The sequence below is a fragment of the Telopea speciosissima genome, chromosome 6 (assembly GCF_018873765.1).
Source record: "Telopea speciosissima isolate NSW1024214 ecotype Mountain lineage chromosome 6, Tspe_v1, whole genome shotgun sequence".
Lineage (NCBI taxonomy): Eukaryota > Viridiplantae > Streptophyta > Magnoliopsida > Proteales > Proteaceae > Telopea > Telopea speciosissima.
In genome coordinates this window covers 74227-95676 of record NC_057921.1, presented here as the reverse complement: position 1 = coordinate 95676, position 21450 = coordinate 74227, and the positions used below count along the sequence as shown (strand labels likewise).

Below are 21450 nucleotides of genomic sequence, written 5' to 3'. Positions count from 1 at the left end.
GAACAGGTCCTTTGTCCTGTATGAATTCAAACATCCTGCGATTCAGCCTATCATTGGACAGGTCGTTTGTCCCACATGATTCAAACGCCTATCATTGGACAGGTCGTTTGTCCTACATGATTCAAACACCTATCATTGGACAGTTTGTTTGTCGTTTGTCCTACATGAATTCAAGCATTCTGCATTTCTCATTCCATTCTGCCCAAAAAAGAACTCTCTCTCTCTCTCTCAGAGAGCAAGCTGTAGTATTGCAAGCAGGACTTGAAGAAGGTCCTCCTAATATCGGACCCACTGGTCAGGGTACTGAGGATGGTAGACTCAAAGAAGAAGCCTACATTACCACACCTGTATGCTACAATCGAACTAATGAAGGATTGCGTGGGAATCATGATACCTTGAGGAGGGAAGGCGTACCTTAAAATCATTAAGGACCAATGGGAGAAGCACTTGATGCATCTAGTGCATAGAGCTGGTGAGTTTTATAAGTTTAGTGAAAGATACTTAGGTTAATTTACATTCCATTTACATATTCATAAGCACTGATGTAACACCCCGAACCCAAACAGGGTTCTAGGCACTGCTCTCCCAAACGCCGACCCAAAAGGTTACAATTTTGTATTAATAGTAATAAATAAATCTCAGTCTCGCTTACAACGTAGCGGAAGTATTAGTTATTGTATAACAATTCAAGACCAATGTATAGACTGCTGATAGCTATCTATAAAGTTGTACAACTAAAATCTTGTTCATTCATTCAACAACATTAAATATTCTTAAATAACATTGGTCTCAAAATATCCCTAAGACTCTGATCTTTTAACATTACCAATAGTTCAAAAACTCCGGAGCTGTATAAGACTCCACAACTGACCCTGCATCTGAAAAACATCAACATATATAGGGTGAGCTTAAAACCAGTGAGGTACACAAGGTCTTATACACACAAGCATTCAAAAGAACAATAAATGGAATGAATACATACATGGCACCCCATTAAACTTCACTCTTTATTTAGTTAGGTCAAGACTTGGTCACTTGGTGAACAACCATAGTGCACAAACAGTTGAGAGTGGTAATCGACTACATACATTCCCAGGCACTATAGCCTGGCATTATAGATGCACTCTACTCCCATGTGTCCAAGCCCTTGTCTATTCTCTTTCTCTTTTAAGACCATCATTGATGTAGATCACAAGTCCATATGTACCCGTAGGAACAAGCCCCAAAACCAGCCCAGCAAGGTTTTGGATTCGACTACTGTGAAAGGCAGCTTGGTCTGATGATGTGGCAAATTTTTGTTGGTTCGATGGAGCATCACCTAAGGCAGCCTGAACTACTTCCCCCACCCCCTCCCCCAAAAAAACAAAATACTGTTCACATAAACAGTACCCTACCTACTGTTCACGTGAACAGTGTTGTGGGTCCATCAGCCTTGAATGGAGAAGGAAGTCCAAGCAAATAATTGAGATTCTGTGGGCCCTACTGAAGATAGCAAGACAAAACAGACTTTATTTGTGCCTAATAGTTTCTAATTTATTTAGTTTCTATTTTAATGTCCTTCCATTTGTTTTAGAAGACTATATATAAGCCTTAGTAGTTTCTAATTCTAGTTAGTTTCTATTTTCAATAAGTTGCCATTGTCACTTGTTGGCAATAGTTCAAGAACTCGTGAGAACTCGGCGAGTTTCTCGGTTTTTTGAGAAACCGAGACGAGTTGGCATACGAGTTGCAAAAGTGCAACAACTTGACCAAGATCTCGAGAATCTCGACCCAAACTCCGTTATATGAGTGTCAGATCTCGAGATCTTGGTGGAAAATCTTGGTATACAGACACCTACCCTATGCAAACCTTGGTATACAAACACTTATTTAGGCCAGGAACTAAGATAGACACTTATTTATGCCTAATATCATTTAAGTAAATGTTTTTGTATTTCATTTACTTAAGATATTATTCATAAACAAGCAAAAACTGGATTTTGGCGGTAGGTGCAATTTTCAACTTTCTAATGCTGGGGTTTTTCTAAAATCTAAAAATTCCATAAATCTTAATATGGTAAAACATTACTAAAAACCAAAAGTGCGGTAAAATATTCATTTGTTTTGATGTCCAAGAAAATATTTTCATTCAGAATGATTTTGACAGCATTCGTGCACACCAAATTAAGTTTGACCGGTACATAACTCCTATTTGGACTTTGTTTTTGCAAAATCTGATAGTGTCATTGTGTTGAAATGGCCTAAAATAGGCTGAATACCAAGTTTCAGACCCAAACTAGGTCTAAAACCCACCGAGTTGAGGCTTCGAGTCAAAAAAAAAATATGCACCAACTCTGCGAGATCTCGACTCGACTTGGTTTTTCAAGGGACCAAGTTCCGAGTTTTAGTACCTTGCTTGTTGCTAGGTTTAGTAGTTTATATTTCCTACTTTCTATTGTTAGTTAGTTTCTTTTTAGGAAGTTTCTATTTTCTACCTTTTATTTTGTAAGCTTGCCTACACTATCAATAGGCCCCCTATTGTAAGTGTTGAGATATGTTGCTATAGGGGCAAAACAGTCCTTTGTTTTGTGTTAATTTCTGTTCTTTGTTAAGTCGTTTATGTAAGGGCATAATGGTCCTTTTGTTATTTTTATTGATTCTAATATAATTATACAGGCAGCTGACCTGCAGCAGTCTATTCAATTCTATCCGTAGGTCCTCTCCTCTCTTTGGACTTGCGTGGTTCTTCTCTCCTCTCCTCTCCTCTCCTCTCCTCCCCTCTTCTCTTCTTTCTTCTTCTTTTTCTTTGTTCTCTGATCTGATAACAAGCTTCTGATTTACTAACATGGTATCAGAACTCTTTTAATCAGATTAGAGTGCTCCCAACGATCTTCTTCAGATTCCCCTTTCTCGATTTTTCCTTGTGCTGTGCAGCCACCCATAGCTGCTCTTCTTATGGTTTAAAAACACTGCTTCCTGCAGATTAAAGGAGTGCTTTCTACTAAGTTATACCTACTATTTATGGCTGATTAGATATCTACACTACTTGCCTTCGAAGACTGCTAAACCGAAGTCAAGACAAAAAACCCTAACAATAATCGAATTTTTTTTTGGGGAGATTTTTTCTTGAGTTCTTCGATTCAGCCTTGCTTCTACTTTATGTTTGCTGCCTCTGGTGATCTCTACCACCTGGATTGACTAAGTTTACTGCTTCATCGAAGGCCTCTTCTACTTTGCTCCAACTCTGCTATCGATTTCTCCCAGAAACCCTGAGATCAATTATTTTTTGGTCGGCTTATTCACTTGTGATTCTGCTGCTGTTTGGTACTTCACTTCCTACTGCCGAGTACAGTTTTTATGATCAGTTATTGCTGGGTTTGGTTGCTGCTATCTACTCCTTTACTTCAGATTTGATTGCTGCCCTAGGTGCATGTTCTACTCGATTTTTGAAGACTGTCTACTATGGCTAATTCGAAGACACTTCATGACAATGTCAATGTTCACATTACTTCTATTAAGTTGAAGGGGAATTCCAATTATTTACTGTGGACACAAGCTGTCCGTGTTTACATTATAGCTAAGGATAAGCTTAGCTACAATACCTCTCCTCCTCAAGAAACTGATTCCAAGGATTACAACAACTGGAATAAGGAGAATGCTATCGTACTTATTTGGTTATGGAACAGCATGGAGCCGAATATTGCTACCAATGTAATGTTCCACACCACGGCTAAGAGACTGTCGGATGACCTAAAGGAAACATACTCTCAAGAGAAGAGTATGACCCGGATTTTCAAACTCTATGAGAAGTTATTTCAGTTTCAGCAGTCAAACAAATCCCTCCGGGATTACTACTGTGAGACCCACCTCTAATTTGAACCTTTTGAACTTGTATGATTTCAGGTTCTGGTTCAGTGTCCATGCTGGCCTCTATGTTGTGGGCTGCATCGGTTGTGGATTCTGATCAATCCATTGACTCACATATGGAGGATTCCATGGAGCCAACACAGTTAGCCATCATTGAATCCGAAGAACCTGCCGGGTCCCAGCACATAAGCTTCATATGTCAAACATGCTGGATTGAGTATATGCAAAACCTCACCCTTGATTTTCCCACAATCTTTTTAGCTTCGTTTCAGCAAATTTATGTGTCTGTGTTTCGAAGTTTTAGATGGCCTCCCAAGCAATTGCATGCTAATCCAAAACAAGTAAACTAGCAGGCAATAAAGGGGGGCGGCAAGGGGGAATACTATAAATGAAGGAATTAAAAAAGCTGAAAATAAAATGACCATCTTGTTTCCAAGTATAACCTGAATAAAAAATATAGCTATTGGATTCCCCCGCAAGCACGATATTCGGACATAGCGGCATGGGGTGTAGTTCATAGGATACATCATGTCTCGCCGGGGGGCTTCACAACGTGGACGAACCTTTATGAATGCCTCAGGCTGAAAGAAGAAACGATCACAGGAAAAATAAATAAAACATGTGAAAACCAAATGTCCATTTCATAAGGAAATGTATATTCATACGCAAGTTCTTAACGAATAAAAACACCCGAAGCCAATAAGCGGCAGCTACCAGATGCTAGAGTACCATGACTCATAAGTTCAAAAACATGCATTTTGAATAGAAAATATGAATATTACAAAACAATCAACAAAAATATTTGGTAAAGAAACAAAGTATGATGCACATTTTTTCAGGAAGGTTCTAAGTTCAGTTTTAGTATTGATCAAGACTTCAAAACCCTTGAAAGCATAAATAAGTGGTAGAAGTTCTAAGGAAATTTGCAGACAAATGTTAGTGAGCAATGGAAACATTGGAATCTAAAATGAACCCTCAAGGAATCACACAATAAGCATCAAATTCAATTTGGACTCAGCATATATGAGATTAATAAATGGAATATACTCCATAATCAAAGCCTCATTTGTACACAAATAGTCTATAACCATACAATAAAGTAATACTATAGTGTTGGTTACAAGGTTAATTTCGATGTATTTCATTGTTTAGTCATGGATGCAAATGATACAGTAGTGTTGAAAGGATCTAGAAGAAATAATAAATATATATATATATACTTTTGTAATTGTGTTATTAATGAATCTAGCTCTAGCAACACATGCTTAGTTTCATATGATGAATCAAATATATGGCATAGAAAGCTTAGTCATATAAATATTAAATTGAACGAATCTATAGCATCCAAAGAATTAGTTCGAAACTTACAAGGTTGAAATTTGAAGATTTCCAAGAAGATGCTCGTGTGCACATAGATAAAACACATTTGCATACTTGTAGTTGCTGGACAAGTGTGTGTCCATCTAACCCGGTTCGGTCCGGTTCAACCCGGTTCACCTTTGTATTGAACATTTATACATTTTAGTTTGATATTATCACATGTGATATAAACTTTTTGAGCATTATGTGTCTGTAAGTTTTACTTAAAATGGTAGTCACGGCTAGAGTTTGGGCTAGGGACCCTTATCATATGGTCGTCGCGTTGGGTATGCCTAGACAAGTGATGTCAGGGTACAAATGCGAGTGCTCACATGTTTGATGTGTGCATTGGCGAAGAATCTACTTTGTCGATTCTCTCATGTATTACTGCCAGATGTATGAAGGGATAAACATGTGTCACCGATAACCTTTGCCTGAGGGAACCCTGTCGCTGCAAAGTGTGATCACATTCTTTGGTTCATCAATGACTGAGACTCAAGCGAGTCAAAACCGGCCTTCTAGGAATGCGTGAACACTTTGTGAGTGAAGGAGTTATCCAACATGGTCACCACTGCCCGATTGGGGAACACCAAGATTGAGACTGTCTGTGTATGGTCGGATCAGAATCTGGATCCAGTGCCGTTTTGGAAATGGTTTTGCAAAAATCTATTTAACATAAAATGATAGATTATATGATTATTTTGAACAAAGTGTTTTATCGAGTTTTGCGGGACCCGATCAGATGCACAGACGCTCTTATATGGACATATACTATGGAATGGGGTTTGGCAGTACATGTGTACATGCCCTAGATTCCATAATGATGGTGTTGATTAGTGGAGGGGTTGTATATGATAAATTGTTATCATATAGGGAGTTACTTGGAATTTGCTATTTTAATTGGTTTTTTATTTAATTAATGGATATGGTGCTAATTGTAATTATCCATAAATATTAAATAAAGCAACTAATTAATACTTTCCCTATTAGACTCTGCTTCTTCACCTTTTTGAAGCACTCTGAGTTTAAACAGAACTGCCAAACTGAGAGAGAGAGAGAGACTCTCACTGGGATTAATTCTAATCCATTCAGGGTTTTTAGAAAACCCTAGCTCTATTTATAGGGGACCAAAAACGCAGAGGGGCAGCGCTCTGCGTTTTCAGCCTGGCCCCCTCTCTCCTGCGTTTTTGGTCACTCTCTCTCCCTCTTGTGATCTCTCTTCTTCTTCTTCTTCTAGTTTCTCTCACCTGTGTTTGAGAGTTAGGGTTTTAGAAACCCAGATCTGTGCTGAAGAATTTGAGAGCATCTGGAATTGGCTTGAAGAACCTTGGTAGCACCATTGGAGGTTCAGATCTATTTACTTGGAGCGCTCATTGGAGGAAGAACCATTGTCTATTGGAGGAGCAACACTTGAGGCTCACCAGGTTAGCAATTCTTGATTAATTCCTTTAGTTTTAATTATTTAATATTTATGGGATGCGAAAGAAACTCGAATCGATTTATTTCTGCTGCGCATTCGAGTATGGGATGGATCCCTCTTGCCATGTGATGACTAGGGATGTTTTTTTTCTATCCCTAATGTGTTCTAGAATTGCGTGGGACATATGAGGGAAGGAGAAACCCTAATAGGGATGCACCAGGGTTCCCATGGGCAACCATGGGAAACCCTAAAATTAAAATGGGGCACCCATAGGATACCATGGGCTAACCCAGGGCTTGCTATACCCTAATTGGTTTCCCTAGGAAACCATGGCTTGATCCCTAGACCGTAGTTTGTCCTACAATGTGGTATCAGAGCCACCTTTCCCACTCATGAATATTAGATAATTAATGGTTAATGTAATTATCATGAGTGGGATGCAAATTTGCACATGGGTGGTTAAATTATGGTTGTTGTAACAACCTCCCCATGTGCACATGGGTAGTTACAAGATTGTTAGTGTAACAACCTACCCATGTGATGATGGATTTGGTTATTAATTTGATTATTCCAATTGTTGAAACATGTATCCAAGTGGGGGTGATTATTAATTTTTATTTAAAAATTTTTTAATCATAATTGTATGGGGGGGGGGGGGGAGTGCACGCTGCCAAGCCTCTGCGCACGCCCCCTTTCCTTTTTTTTTTTCCCTGCCCATGTGCAGCCCTGGCAGCAGCCAGCGCACGGGCTGCGCACGTGCTGCCTATGAGCTGGGTGCTGCCTGCGGGCTGCAGGCCCGCGGGTGGTGGCTTATGGCTGCTACCCGTGGGTGTGTTGCCTGCGGGTTGAGCGCATGGGTGCACGCGGCCTGCCCTAGCAGGCTGCATGCACCCTTCCTTGATTCCCCTCCGGTTTTAATTAAAAAAAAAAAAAGGGGGTATTTTTCAAAACAGATTTCTTTTAATTTGTTTTGTTTTTTGGAGGAAGAAGATGGGTGAAGGGATCCTTCCCTCCACCACTTGTAAATAAAATTATGATTTTAATTTTATGGGCTTGGATGCATGTTATCACATGTGATGTGGTGGTTCAATGATTGAAGGAATCCATGTTAATTTTTGGTTTACTTGTTTTAATGCCCATGCATGAAATTATGTTATGATGTGATTATGGGAATGGCATTCTAAGGGCGTGTTTGGTTGCGTAAATCAACAGAACGGTGTTCTGTCGGACCATAAATCTAAATTAATAAAACCGTTTGGTTGCCTAATTCCAATGGATTACAAGAATTGCATGATTCCGATTTTTACACTAAACATGATCCATATCTGAGTTCACCTAAAGAGGTGAACTCAGATATGAATTACAAATTCTAGGGTTAGTATAAATAGCATCATCCAACTTTGAATGATAGCTTCTTGCCCTAAATCAAAAAACAATTCGTGAATCGCGACCTGCGTTCTCTCTCTCTCGACTCTCTCGTGACCTAGGGAAACCACGATTGTTCATCCATGGCTTGAACCTGTGTTCTCTCTCTCTCCGACTCTCTCGCTTTCTCTCTGCTATCTTTCACAAACTCAAGTGAAAACGAAAAGCTTTGAGAACTTGCAGAAAAAGGAAGCTTGGAAGACTCCTGCTGAAAAGAGCTGCTGAAAAAAGGCCTGCTAGGGTTCCTGTTCAGGAGCCAAACGTAAGGGGAATCAATCCTGACATTATTCATTCATTTAGCATTTTGCTTCACTTTCTTTACGAGTTCGTTAGGACCCGTGGACGCTGGACTTGGCGTTTCTCGCTCTCTCTATCTCCGCACCTGCAAGTATGTTCAAGAAGTCTCTCTCTCTCTCTCTCTCTCTCTCTCTCTCTCTCTCTCTCTCCATCTTCGTTTTCGTTTCTTTCTGTGATTCAATTTGTTTGAATGACTCTTAATACTAAGGGTTCGAAGCTTAATGGAAAGATTGACCTATTTAGTGAGCATTTAGTATGCTATCCTTTTTCTTCTCTTCCTCACAGATCTAGGGTTGATATATATATATCCGTGATGAGAAATCAGTTGAATCGGTCTCTAGTCCATCACATGTCGTGTTTCATTGCTTCTCTGGCTTTATCTTCTTGTGATGTTCCTTCTCATAGTGCTTCGTTTCTGTTTCACCATTTTCGCTTTCGTTGTAACTAACAAGGGTGCTGGAGAGGTTGTTCCTGAGAGAGGTTATAAGGAGTATAAGTTGGGGGATTATTCTAATTGGTTGCAGAAGAGGGTTAATAATATCAAGAACTGGAACAATATTAGGAGTTGCTTGATTGATAGCAAGGTTTGCAAGAGTCTCGCTGATCAGAACGTGAACGAGAACGTACACCAGTTCTATAGCAATAACTTGTCTCCGATTCAGGTACGAAATACTGACTTATCTCTATATTTCTCATTCTTGAGTTCTTAGGGTTTTTGCTTTCAGTAATGTTCCCTCTTTCTTGACTTTCTTCTCCTTATAATATATGCTAGATTTGCTCTTATTTTGAGTAATACTCTTTTGGGATTTTCTTTTTGAGTTCTTGATCTCTTTTTCATCAATCGTTTGTCTTTGAAACATGAAATAGGTTTTCAAAAGAAGGGTGTTCAGCCACTTGATTTTGGTTCTGCGTTTTGATTCTCTCTTAATCTTCTTAGGATTTTCTCTTGAAAGAAATGGGTAGTTGGTGATTCTGATCTGGATCTGTTCAGAATTTTAGGTCTAGTAACCACCAGAAACCTCTGTTAAATAAGTGTACATTGGGTTTTTTGTTTGCTTTGGAGTTTTTTTAGCATCTCTTTTCTATTCGAATCACAGCCTTCATTAAATGATGGGACATTGAATTTTCTGAAACTTTTGGTAGAAATTTTTAAAAGGGTTGTGTGTGTTTTTGCTAGATTTTGAACATGTGGGTATCATGGAATCTTCATCAATTTCAAAACTTTGGGGCTTTAGATTTGTTTACCTGCCTTATTCTTGTAGTCTTCATCTATATTTCACTGGAATTAGGCTTCTAGTTCTCTCTCTTTGTGATTCAGTAACTTCAGGTGTGACATTTTGAAATTAATATGTTATTTGGTTTTTTTTTTGGTGATGTGATCTGCAGTCTGGTTGCTGTAAGCCTCCAACTTCATGTAACTTCACTTATGTGAGTCCAATCAAATGGACCAACCCAAGCAACACAACCTCCTTCACTGATTCTGACAGCACAGCTTGGAACAACAATGAAAATGATCTCTGCTACAACTGCCAGTCTTGTAATGGTGGAGTGCTTCAAAATATAAAGAGTCAGTGGAAGAAGGTTGCCATTGTCAACATCATCTTCCTCATCTTCCTTGTCATTGTCTACACCATTGGTTGCTGTGCTTTCAGGAACAACAGGATGGATAATTCTTATCCCAGATATAAGGGTTACCCATAGAATCTTAATCTGATCTGGTTACATTGCTATAGAGGGAGAAGATGCAGATAGCATATTTTGCTGATTTGTTTTACTCTGTTTTTCATTTGATTCATAGTAGATAGATACATGGATTTTTTTTTTTGTATAGCTATCCGTTGGTATTTCATCATATATTACCAGAGTTATACCTATCTGCCTGGTGTACACAACTGTTCTTATTGTTTCAGTCAGTGGTTGAGGGGATACCTGTTGGTTGGGGGGTTAAATTTTGGAAACAGTCTCTTTTGCGATAGGGGGCGGGTTAAGGCTGCATACCTTTGCCCCTCACAGACCCTGCAATGGCAGAAGCCTCGTGCATTGGGTTGCTCTTTTGGTTGTGGGGATTTGGCCCATTCGGTGGAACAGATAGGCAACCTTCGTTGTTGCTAGTTTTGTTTTTGTTTTTGTTTTGGGTTCTGCATATTGGTGTAAAATGATGTTGGATCTGTGGGTTGGCTTCAAATGTTTTTTTCACTTTTGTTCAGTTGCTATATGTTTTTGTGACATGGTTTATGTAGGTAGGTGAGTCTTTAGCTCAAAAGGAAGAGCACCTGGGTTTATTCCCAGGAGATGATGGTTCGACTCCATCACGACTCTCATGTAGCAGTAGCTTCTTATTTAATTTCTTATCTTGAAGTGAACTGATTTACCCATCAGAATAGGGTGAGGCTTGGGGGAATCTGAAGTTTTGTTTTACTTAAATGAAAGCTATTGAGTCATACTGAGTCATACCCTCTATGTTGTCATACCTGAGCACACACTCACCCCCACCCCTTGCTACCCCTACACCTGAACACAACACTAACACAATCACCCTCACCCCTTGCTGCCCCCTACACCTGAGCACAAGGTTTAAAGTATCGGTATCGGGTATCGTATCGGTCGGGTGATTTTAAGAGACGTATCGTATCGTTTTGGAGATATGTATCGTATCGTTTCGGAGATACGTATCGAACAATACAGATACACATAGAAATGGTCAAGATACACATGGAAATACACTTTTGGAACAAAAAACAATATAAATAAGCAATATATAATGAGTGTCATGAATAAAACCTAAAATGGTGAATAATATATAACCAAACAAGTGCATTAAATTGAAATTGTTATAAAAGATGAGGTTTCTTATATGTTGTAATCGTCTATAGAGATGAAGAGTATTAGATGATGCAAGGATGATGTTGTAGCACTCCTTGATTCGTTTTTTAGTTTATAAGTGTGAAAAACCAAGATTAAATGCAAGATTTTAGACTTTCGGTTGAGACTTTTCCTTCATTTTTTTGTTAGATTGGGAGTTGTATCGAGTCTGTGAGTGAAAATCGCTTTTTTATGGAACGTATCAATGGTATCGGTACGTATCGGTATGTATCGAGCCGTATCGGTCGATATGTATCGATACGTATTAAACCACCCACAGAACCCTTTACTGGAACGTATCGATGGTATCGATACGTATCGATGGTATCGATACGTATCGGTCGTATCGTATCGTATCAGTCCGTATCGGTCGATACATTTCGATACAATTCGAGACAGTTCATTTTTTTTAAAAAAGGAGACGTATCGGTCTGTATCGTATCATATCGGTCAATACTTTAAACCATGCCTGAGCACACACTCACCCCCACCCTTTGCTGCCCCTACACCTAAGCTCACACTCACGCATAGCAATGGCATATTAATAATTTTAGGTTATACAAGGTTGGGTGGTAATTGGATTTAATTAATTATTTGAGAACATTAATATGGTAATCGTATTTTTTTTGGTTAATGTGTCTTATACTTTTAAATGTAAGGTTTAGTAACTGACAGACTTAGGGTAACCAAACAGTTATTCAGGTAGATTCAGGGTAAATCGAACTGACAGACTCAGGGTAACCAAACAGTTTTTCAAATAGATTCAAGGTGAATCCAACTGACAGACTCAGGGTAACCAAACAGTTTTTCAGGAAGAATCACGTCACAGAATCATGATAACCAAACAGTTTATTTTCGAGAATTACGATTCAACAGATGGTAACTCAAGTGGATGACCATACACAATCAGACCACATCCAAAAGATTTACGCAACCAAACATGCCCTAATAAAATGGATGGATTGTTTATGTATGTGATACATGGGGTTATGGATGGATGTGATGCTTCTCTCTCTTTCTCTCTCTCCCCCTATCTTTTTTATAAACAAATGTACTCCACCCCATGGGCAGCCCAAATGGTGGGTTGGTTTCTCCATGCGGGGTTTCTTTATTATTATGGAAAGAAAAGTGTATAGAATTTTTCCTAGGTTTCCATTGTAATTTTAGAGGAGCTAGGACTCCCAGGGCATGTTGATGGTGATCCACATATGGCGCTCAAAGCTTATGGAGATGCAAATCACCTACTTTGAAGACGTAATCGGGCGGAGGAGATGATCGAGGCGTGGCATCTATGGCATGATTGATGCACCCAAGTTATTAGTTTATTTTTATTGGGAGGGTTATTTAATTGCTTCCAATAAAAATGCTACCATCCCATAATCACTTTTAATTAATGTTGATTAATTATAATTGTTTAAATCTGTCCATGATATGTGAGAGTTATTTATTCCTCTTTATTCATAATACATGTATAATATGGACTAGTCTTAATCGGTAGACATGTCCATGGCCTCCTATTGAATATAAATGTAGAAAGTGTGTGACATAACCCCGCATAAGCCGATAGGACATTGCTAGGACCTCTGTCACCCATTTATCTATATTTACCTCTATTTAGATACGTTAGGATATGGATAGTGAGAGGGCACTGCGATAGTGGGCCATCTTTCATGATTCCATGATTCTAACTAATGCAATAGGTAAGTACATGACTTGGGTGTACATCAGCCGACAGGATCTGGATATGACACCCAGGTGGCCGAAAATATTGGAAGTCCATGAGGCGGACAGCTTAGTCCACACTACCACGGTGTCTATAATGACTCCCGAGTCCCGACAATGTAAGTTATGCATGCAAGGGTTGTAGGTATCCAATTCATCTTTTGGGTTATGAGAGAAACCCAAATCATGAAAGACCATTGATGTGTGTGTGCTCAATTTTTTCAATGGTTGTTAATTAGCAAGTGTTTTTTTACTTGTGCATGTGTAGATTATTATATGACGGCTGTCGTTAATTCCAACCATTTGACACTCATTAGTGAATACAAACTTAATGGTATAAACTATGTCGATTAGTACCGGAGCATTAAGTTGCTCCTGACTGCTGAAGGACTGTCCACAGTTCTAGATGAACAAGTTCTTCCTCAACCCGACCCAAATGATTTTGAGGCAAATGAAGAGATGCAGGATTTCCTCATGAGGGATTCCAAGGCATCACTTTATATCCTAGGATCGTTGGAAAAGTCAATTGTGGACTCGGTCAAGGATATACGCACTGCTGGAGGTAAGATGGATAAGCTTGCTGAATTGTTCAACAGGCAGTTGACAAACGCCCATTCTGATGTGGTGAGTCAAATCCACAACACCAAGATGTCCCAAGGGACTCCAGTGATGGATCATGGGGACTGATTTCAGCCTACGATACAAGACCGATGTGATCTTAGATCACTCACCCCTGCTTATGCAACCTTTAAGATGTCCTACAAGATGTCTGACAGGAGATGGAGCTCACCGAGCTTGCTAATGCATTGGTAGAGGCGGAAGTGTCCTTGAAAAAGGACAAGGCTGAGGTCAATGCAACTGAGGCAAAGCCTTCTCCAAATGGGAAGAAGAAGAAAAAGGAAAGTAAGGGTAAGATCCTAAAAACCAAGGGTAGGAAGTCTGGCAATAAAGGCAAAGGCAAGTGCTTCTATTGCAAGAAGGAGGGTCACTAGAAAAGGAACTGTCGTGCTTACCTGGCGACTTTTAAAGACAAGAAGCCAGATGAAACAGAGGTTGCTAAAGAAGGTACATGTGATGTTCACGTTCTTTATGAGTCTAATTTGTCTTTTGAACCGACCAATTCTTGGTTGGTGGATAGTGGTTCCACTGTTCACATTTGCAATGATTTGCAGGGGTTCAAGGAGACAAGGAACCTGGAAAGAAATGAGGTGCGTCTTTGGATGGGCATTAGAGCTGAAACCATGGCGATGGCTGTGGGAACTTTTGTTTTGAATTTTAATTCTGCTAATTTAGTTTTAAAGGATTGCTATTATGTACCCTCTTTTAAGAGGAAGATTATTTCAGTTTCAAAACTTGTTTTGGACGGGTATAGTTTCTCCTTTAATTCTAAGTTAATTATTCGTTTTAATAATTCATTTATGGCATCCGGATATATGCAAAGTGATTTGTATTTTCCAGATTGCCCTATTAGAACAAATGTTGTTTCAAATGTTGATTTGAAACGGAAAGCAGCTCCAGTGAACTTAACATACCTGTGGCATCTAAGATTTGGTCACATTAACTTGGACCGAATCAGTAGATTGGTGAGGGATGGGCCCTTAGAGAGTCTAAGGGTGGAACCAATCCCCACATGTGAGTCATGCCTTCAGGGCAAAATGACCAAGAAACCCTTTAGCAATAAATGTAGAGCCACAGATCTATTGGAGTTTATACATATTGATGTGTGTAGGCCCATGAACATACAAGCAAGGTATGAGTATGAGTACTTTATCACATTCACCGATGATTACTCTAGATATGGTTACCTATACTTGATGCGTAGGAAATCGGAAGCCTTTGATAAATTCAAAGAATTCCAAGCCGAGGTCGAAAGACAGCTCGATAAACGCGTCAAGTCCTTACGATCAGATCGTGGAGGGGAGTATCTATCGGATGAATTTAAAGAATATCTCATATCACAAGGGATAGTTAGTCAACTAACTAATCCAGGCACACCACAACAAAATGGTGTATCCGAACGACGCAATCGGACCCTATTGGATATGGTTCGGACGATGCTCACTTATAGTGAGTTGCCTCTTTCTTTCTGGAGATATGCTTTAGAGACGGCGATTTATATCTTGAATAGGGTTCCATCTAAGTCTGTAGCCAAGACACCCTTTGAGTTGTGGAAAGGGCGCAAGCCCAGTGTTCAATACCTTAGAACCCCATAGCACATGTGTGAAAGCAACAGACAGACAAGTTGGAATCAAGGACTTCAAGATGCTATTTCTTGGGCTACCCCAAAGGCACGATAGGCTATTATTTCAATGACCCGGTTGACCAAAAGGTCATTGTAAGTAAACACATCACATTTCTAGAGGAAGAAATGATGACCCAGAGGTCCGAACCAGTAGTCATTAAGGAGCTATCAGATAGCTCAGAAACGTCACTTCCAAAAGTGACACTAATTGATATACCCGCTGAAATACCAACACCTAAAGAACTTCGACGCAGTGGGAGGACTATTAGACCACCCACCAAGCTTACTCTTCTAACCGAAGAGGAAACAGTGGAAGAGTTCCACATGGTATCGGCTGAGTCGGATGATGATCCGATGACATACTCTGAGGCTCTAAACGCTATTGATGCCACTAGATGGCTGGAGGCAATGCGCTCTGAAATCGATTCGATGCATTCAAACAAGGTCTGGACTCTAGTCAATCCACCACTTGGCGTTAAGCCGATTGAATGTAAATGGATCTTCGAGAGGAAGAAGGGCGCAGATGGAAAGGTCAAAAGATTCAAAGCAAGGCTGGTGGCAAAGGGCTATACCCAGAAAGAGGGTATAGACTATGAGGAAACCTTTCCACCAGTGGCGATGATGAAATCCATCAGGATTTTATTGGCTATCGCTGCACACTTTAATTATGAGATCTAGCAGATGGATGTGCAGACTGCATTTCTGAATGGGTTCCTCCAAGAGGAAATCTACATGGAAGAGCCAGAGGGGTTCTCTTCCTTGGAGGAAGAAAGAAAAGTGTGCAAATTGCAGAGGTCCATTTATGGACTGAAGCAGGCTTCCAGGAGCTGGAACATCAGGTTTGATCAATCAATCAAATCGTTTGGTTTTGATCAAAACATGGATGAACCATGCGTTTACAAGAAGATCAGTGGGAGGGCAATATGTTTTCTTATTTTATACGTAGATGACATATTGCTGATTGGTAACAATGTTGTTTTTCTTTCATCAGTAAAACAGTGGTTATCCACAACGTTTTCGATGAAAGACCTTGGTGAAGCTAGCTATATCGTTGGGATTAAACTCGTGAGAGATCGCTAGAGAAGGATGCTAGGCTTGTCACAGGCTACCTATATAGATAAATTCCTGGCCAGATTTAGCATGAAGAACTCCAAGAGGGGAAGTGTTCCCTTCCGACATGGAGTCAGTTTTTCCAGATCTCAATGTCCTCAATCTCAGACAGACATTGAAGAGATGAAGAGGATTCCCTATGCTTCAGCAGTAGGGAGTCTTAGGTACACTATTTTTTGTACGAGGTCGGATTGTATAGGGAATTGACTTTGATGTACAAGTGCGAGATTGTTGGATAAGTGTGTGTCCATCAAACCCGGTTCGGTCCAGTTCAACCCGGTTCACCTTTGTATTGAACATTTATACATTTTAGTTTGATATTATCACATGCGATATAAACTTTTTGAGCATTATGTGTCCGTAAGTTTTACTTAAAATGGTAGTCACGACTAGGGTTTGGGCTGGGCACCCTTATCATATGATCGATGCATTGGGTATGCCTAGACATGTGATGTCAGGGTACGAATGCGAGTGATCACATGTTTGATGTGTGCATTGGCGAAGAATCTACTTTGTCGATTCCCTCATATATTAATGCCAGATGTAGGAAGGGCTAGACATGTGTCGCCGACACCCTTTACCTGAGGGAACCCTGTCACTGCAAAGTGTGATCACATTCTTTGGTTCATCAATGACTGAGACTCAAGCGAGTCAAAGCCGGTGTTCTGGGAATGCGTGAACACTTTGTGAGTGAAGGAGTTATCCAACATGGTAACCACTGCCCAATTGGGGAACACCAAGATTGAGATTGTCTGTGTATAGTCGGATCAGAATCTAGATCCAGTGTCGTTTTGGAAATGGTTTTGCAACAATCTATTTTACATAAAATGATAGATTATATGATTATTTTGAACAAAGTGTTTTATCGAGTTTTGCGGGACCCGATCAGATGCACAGACGCTCTTATATGGACATGTACTATGGAATGGGGTTTGGCAGTACATGTGTACATGCCCTAGATTCCATAATGATGGTGTTGATTAGTGGGGGGGTTGTATATGATAAATTGTTATCATATAGGGAGTTATTTGGAATTTACTATTTTAATTGGTCTTTTATTTAATTAATGGATATGGTGCTAATTGTAATTATCCATAAATACTAAATAAAGCAACTAATTAATACCTTCCCTATTAGACTCTGCTTCTTCACCTTTTTTAAGCACTCCGAGTTTAAACAAAACTGCCAAACTGAGAGAGAGAGAGAGACAGACTCTCACTGGGATTAATTCTAATCCATTCAGGGTTTTTAGAAAACCCTAGCTCTATTTATAGGGGATCAAAAACGCAGAGAGGCAGTGCTCTGCGTTTTCAGCCTGGCCCCCTCTCTCCTGCGTTTTTGGTCACTCTCTCTCCCTCTTGTGATCTCTCTTCTTCTTCTTCTTCTTCTTCTAGTTTCTCTTACCTGTGTTTGAGAGTTAGGGTTTTAGAAACCCAGATCTGTGTTGAAGAATTTGAGAGCATCTGGGATTGGCTTGAAGAACCTTGGTAGCACCGTTGGAGGTTCAGATCTGTTTACTTGGAGCGCTCATTGGAGGAAGAACCATTGTCTATTGGAGGAGCTACACTTAAGGCTCACCAGGTTAGCAATTCTTGATCAATTCCTTCAGTTTTAATTATTTAATATTTATGTGATGCGAAAGAAACTCGAATCGATTTATTTCCGCTGCGCATTCGAGTATAGGATGGATCAGATGTTTTTTCTCTATCCCTAATGTGTTCTATAATTGCGTGGGACATATGAGCGAAGGAGAAACCCTAACAAGGATGCACCAGGTTTCCCATGGGCAACCATGGGAAACCCTAAAATTAAAATGGGGCACCCATGGGATACCATGGGCTAACCCAAGACGTGCTATACCCAAATTGGTTTATAATTGGTTTCCCTAGGGAACCATCACTTGATCCCTGGACCGTAGTTTGACCTATAGTAATTGCATACTCATATTTCATACAATTGCTAAACTCGAGGAACTGCATCAATGCGAAAGAAATTATATATGGGAGCTTGTGCCAAAACCCAAAAATAAATCCATCATTGGTACTAAGTGGGCATCTAGGAATTAGCTTGATGAAAATGGAACTGTTGTTAGAAACAAGGCAAGACTAGTTGCCCACTTGCCCTAGGCTATAATCAACAAGAGGAAATTGACTTTGACGAGCCATATGACCCTGTTGCTCGATTAGAAGCCATAAGAATGCTTCTAGCCTTTGCTTGTCATAAAAACTTCAAGCTGTAGCAAATGGATGCTAAGAGTGCTTTCTTTAATGGTTTCATTGCTTAAGAAGTCTTTTTCACTTAACCCCCTAGCTTTGAAAATCCATCCTTCCCTTCTCATGTGTTCAGACTCAAAAAGGCTCATATTTCACTAGTGATAACCTATTCGGCCCCCTCTAGGTTATCCCACATATAGATGTCCTAAATTAAAGTTCTAGAGTGATCTTCGATGCAATAATGGAGCTCTTAAAATCATCATCCTTCCCTAATATAGACATCTGGCCTGCAACTGTTAAAGTTTTCGTCCCTCAATGTAACACCCCTCATGCATGTCATGAGTATTATATTATTATTTTAGATGTTCATAATATTTTAATGTTTTTGTGAGAATATTTTAATAATATTTGCATTGAGAAGGTGAGTGTTACTGTTATTTAATATATATATTTTATTATGAAAAGTGATATTTTATAATATGTCAATGTAGGGCATATTATTTTATGATTTTACATATAAGTTTTACAAATTATTGGATTTTATAATAGTGTTATACACTAGGCTTGGTTTGGTCTGGTCTGGCCTAGCTGAACCAAGTGGTTCAAAGATGGATAGCCATGGTTTGTTTAAGTTAAGGCGATTCAAAGAGGAGCAGCAACATGGTTAAGAAGAGGAGATGGCCTTGGGAGATACCATGTGCATGTCTAGGAGGAGGTGGCTGATATGTAGCAGCCACAAGGAGAAGGAGGTGGTCGCCTGACTAGGACCGCCACAACATGCTTTCTCACCAAAGCATGAGGTAGACTCTCACATGGTGCTGAGAAGAAATTAGGTGGCAGCATCACCTTTAAATGGAGTTGAAGTGTGATGATAAGGTGAAGCCACATGGCTTAAGGGTCGAAGTGTCTGTGTCTCAAACATTTGGGTAATGAGGATTTGACTACGTAAATTGAGGTTAATTAATCTAATTAAATTATATTAGCTCTAAGATCAATTAGAATTTTGATTGGTTCATTGATTAGTTAAACTAAAGTAAGTCCTAAATTAGATTAGTAATTAGATTAGTTCAAAGTTCGTAATCTAGGCTAAAGAGAAAGGAATCAGTTAGCACATTGCAGAGTTTCAGACTTGGGAGAAAAAGAAGAGGAAAAAGAAGAAGAAAGGAAGAGAATGAGAAGTTGGAAGTTCAAAGGTGTTGCTGGAGTTGCTGAAATTCTGGAACTTATAGAAGAAAGAAGAAAAGGAGGAAGGAAGGAGAAGAAGAAGAGGTGCAGGGAATTGTAGGTAACTATTGCATGTGTATGTAATCACTTGAGATGGGGAAATTAGGGTGCTGAACCATGGGAATTCAAGAAAGAAATTGAAGAAGAACAGAGTTTTACTTGAAGAATTTGGTATATTAAAGTAATAGTTAAAGAAAATGGAGGTTGAGCTTGGGAAACCAGTATGATTAATGAACTGTTGAGCTGCTGAAGCAACAAATCTTCAAGAGGTTCTTGTGATTAGATAAGAATACAACTAGGTTCAGCAAGGGAGTCAAGAAGGGGAACTGAAAGAAGAAGGAGATGAAGGATTATGTTGTGGGTGTGTGAAATTGATGGGAGCTTCTGTAAGCAAGGTTCGAAAACTCGGGTCTCGGTGCCAACTCGGACCCTTGAAAAACCGAGTCGAGTCGAGATCTCACCGAGTTGGTGCACTTTTTTTTTTCTCGACTCGAAGCCTCATCTCAGTGGGTTTTAGACCTAGTTTGGGTCTGAAACTTGGTATTGAGCCTATTTTAGGTCATTTAAACACAATGGCACTATTAGATTTTGCAAAAACAAAGTCCAAATAGGAGTTTCAGTTAATGAGAAAGCAGGACAGACACTTATGCTAGAAACCAGGACAGACACAGGACAAACACACTTATTTATGCCTAATATCATTTAAGTAAATGATTTCTATTTCATTTACTTAAAATATTATTCATAAATAAGCAAATACCCCCCTATTTGAATCCAATAAAAATAGTTAAAAAATCAAATTCCAAAAGGAAAAAAAGTCAACCCCCCAGTTCAAGAACAAAAACTGGATTTTCAACGGTAGGTGCAATTTTCAACTTTCTAATGCTGGGGTTTTTCTCTGGTAGAACATTGCTAAAAATCAAAAGTGCGGTAAAATATTCATTTGTTTTTATGTCCAAAAATATATTTTCATTCAGAGCGATTTTGACAACATTCACGCACACCGAATTAAGTTTGAGCGGTACATAACTCCTTCAATATAAATCAGGTTTAAGCAATCTTGGACTTGTTGGAAAGCTTTCTTCCAACAAGTCCAAGATTGCTAAAATCTGATTTATATTGAAAGAGTTATGTACCTGTCAAACTTAATTCGATGTGCACGAATGCTGTCAAAATCGCTCTAAATGAAAATAATTTTTTGGACATCAAAACAAATGAATATTTTACCGTACTGTTGGTTTTTAGCAATGTTTTACCAGAATAAGATTTATGGAATTTTTAGATTTGAGAAAAACCCCAGCATTAGAAAGTTGAAAATTGCACCTACCGCCGAAAATCCAGTTTTTCTTCTTGAGCTGGGGGGTTGACCTTTTTTCCTTTTGGAATTTGAATTTTTAACTATTTTTATTGGATTCAAATAAGGGGGTTATTTGCTTATTTATGAATAATATCTTAAGTAAATGCTTTACAAATACAAAAGCATTTACTTAAATGATATTAGGCATAAATAAGCGTCTGTCTTGTCTATCTTGGTTCCTGGGATAGATAGGTATCTGTATACCAAGAATTTCAAGCAAGATCTCGAGATCTGGCACTCATATAAATGACCTAGATGGGCATTTTCCTATGCCAAACTGAGATCTCGACCGAGATCCGAGATCTTGACCGAGATCCGAGATCTCGGCAAGATATTGTACTATTGCGACTCGACCCCCATCTCATCTCGGATT

The 21450-nt window shown here is 39.3% G+C and overlaps 2 protein-coding genes across 2 annotated transcripts in view; one reads left to right on the top strand and one right to left on the bottom strand.

The window, feature by feature from the left end:
• The window catches only part of LOC122664227, a 186459-nt gene that overhangs the window by 149590 nt on the left and 15419 nt on the right, over positions 1–21450 (bottom strand). The window contains exon 5 of the mRNA XM_043859956.1: positions 4290–4427. Coding sequence (XP_043715891.1) covers positions 4290–4427 — 138 coding nt within the window. The remainder of the gene's footprint in view (positions 1–4289; positions 4428–21450) is intronic.
• Positions 8704–10239, top strand: LOC122664228 (tetraspanin-8-like). The gene is made up of 2 exons (XM_043859957.1): positions 8704–9009; positions 9734–10239. Exons 1-2 carry the CDS (start codon positions 8737–8739, stop codon positions 10046–10048), a joined length of 588 nt encoding a protein of 195 aa, XP_043715892.1. The 5' UTR covers positions 8704–8736; the 3' UTR covers positions 10049–10239.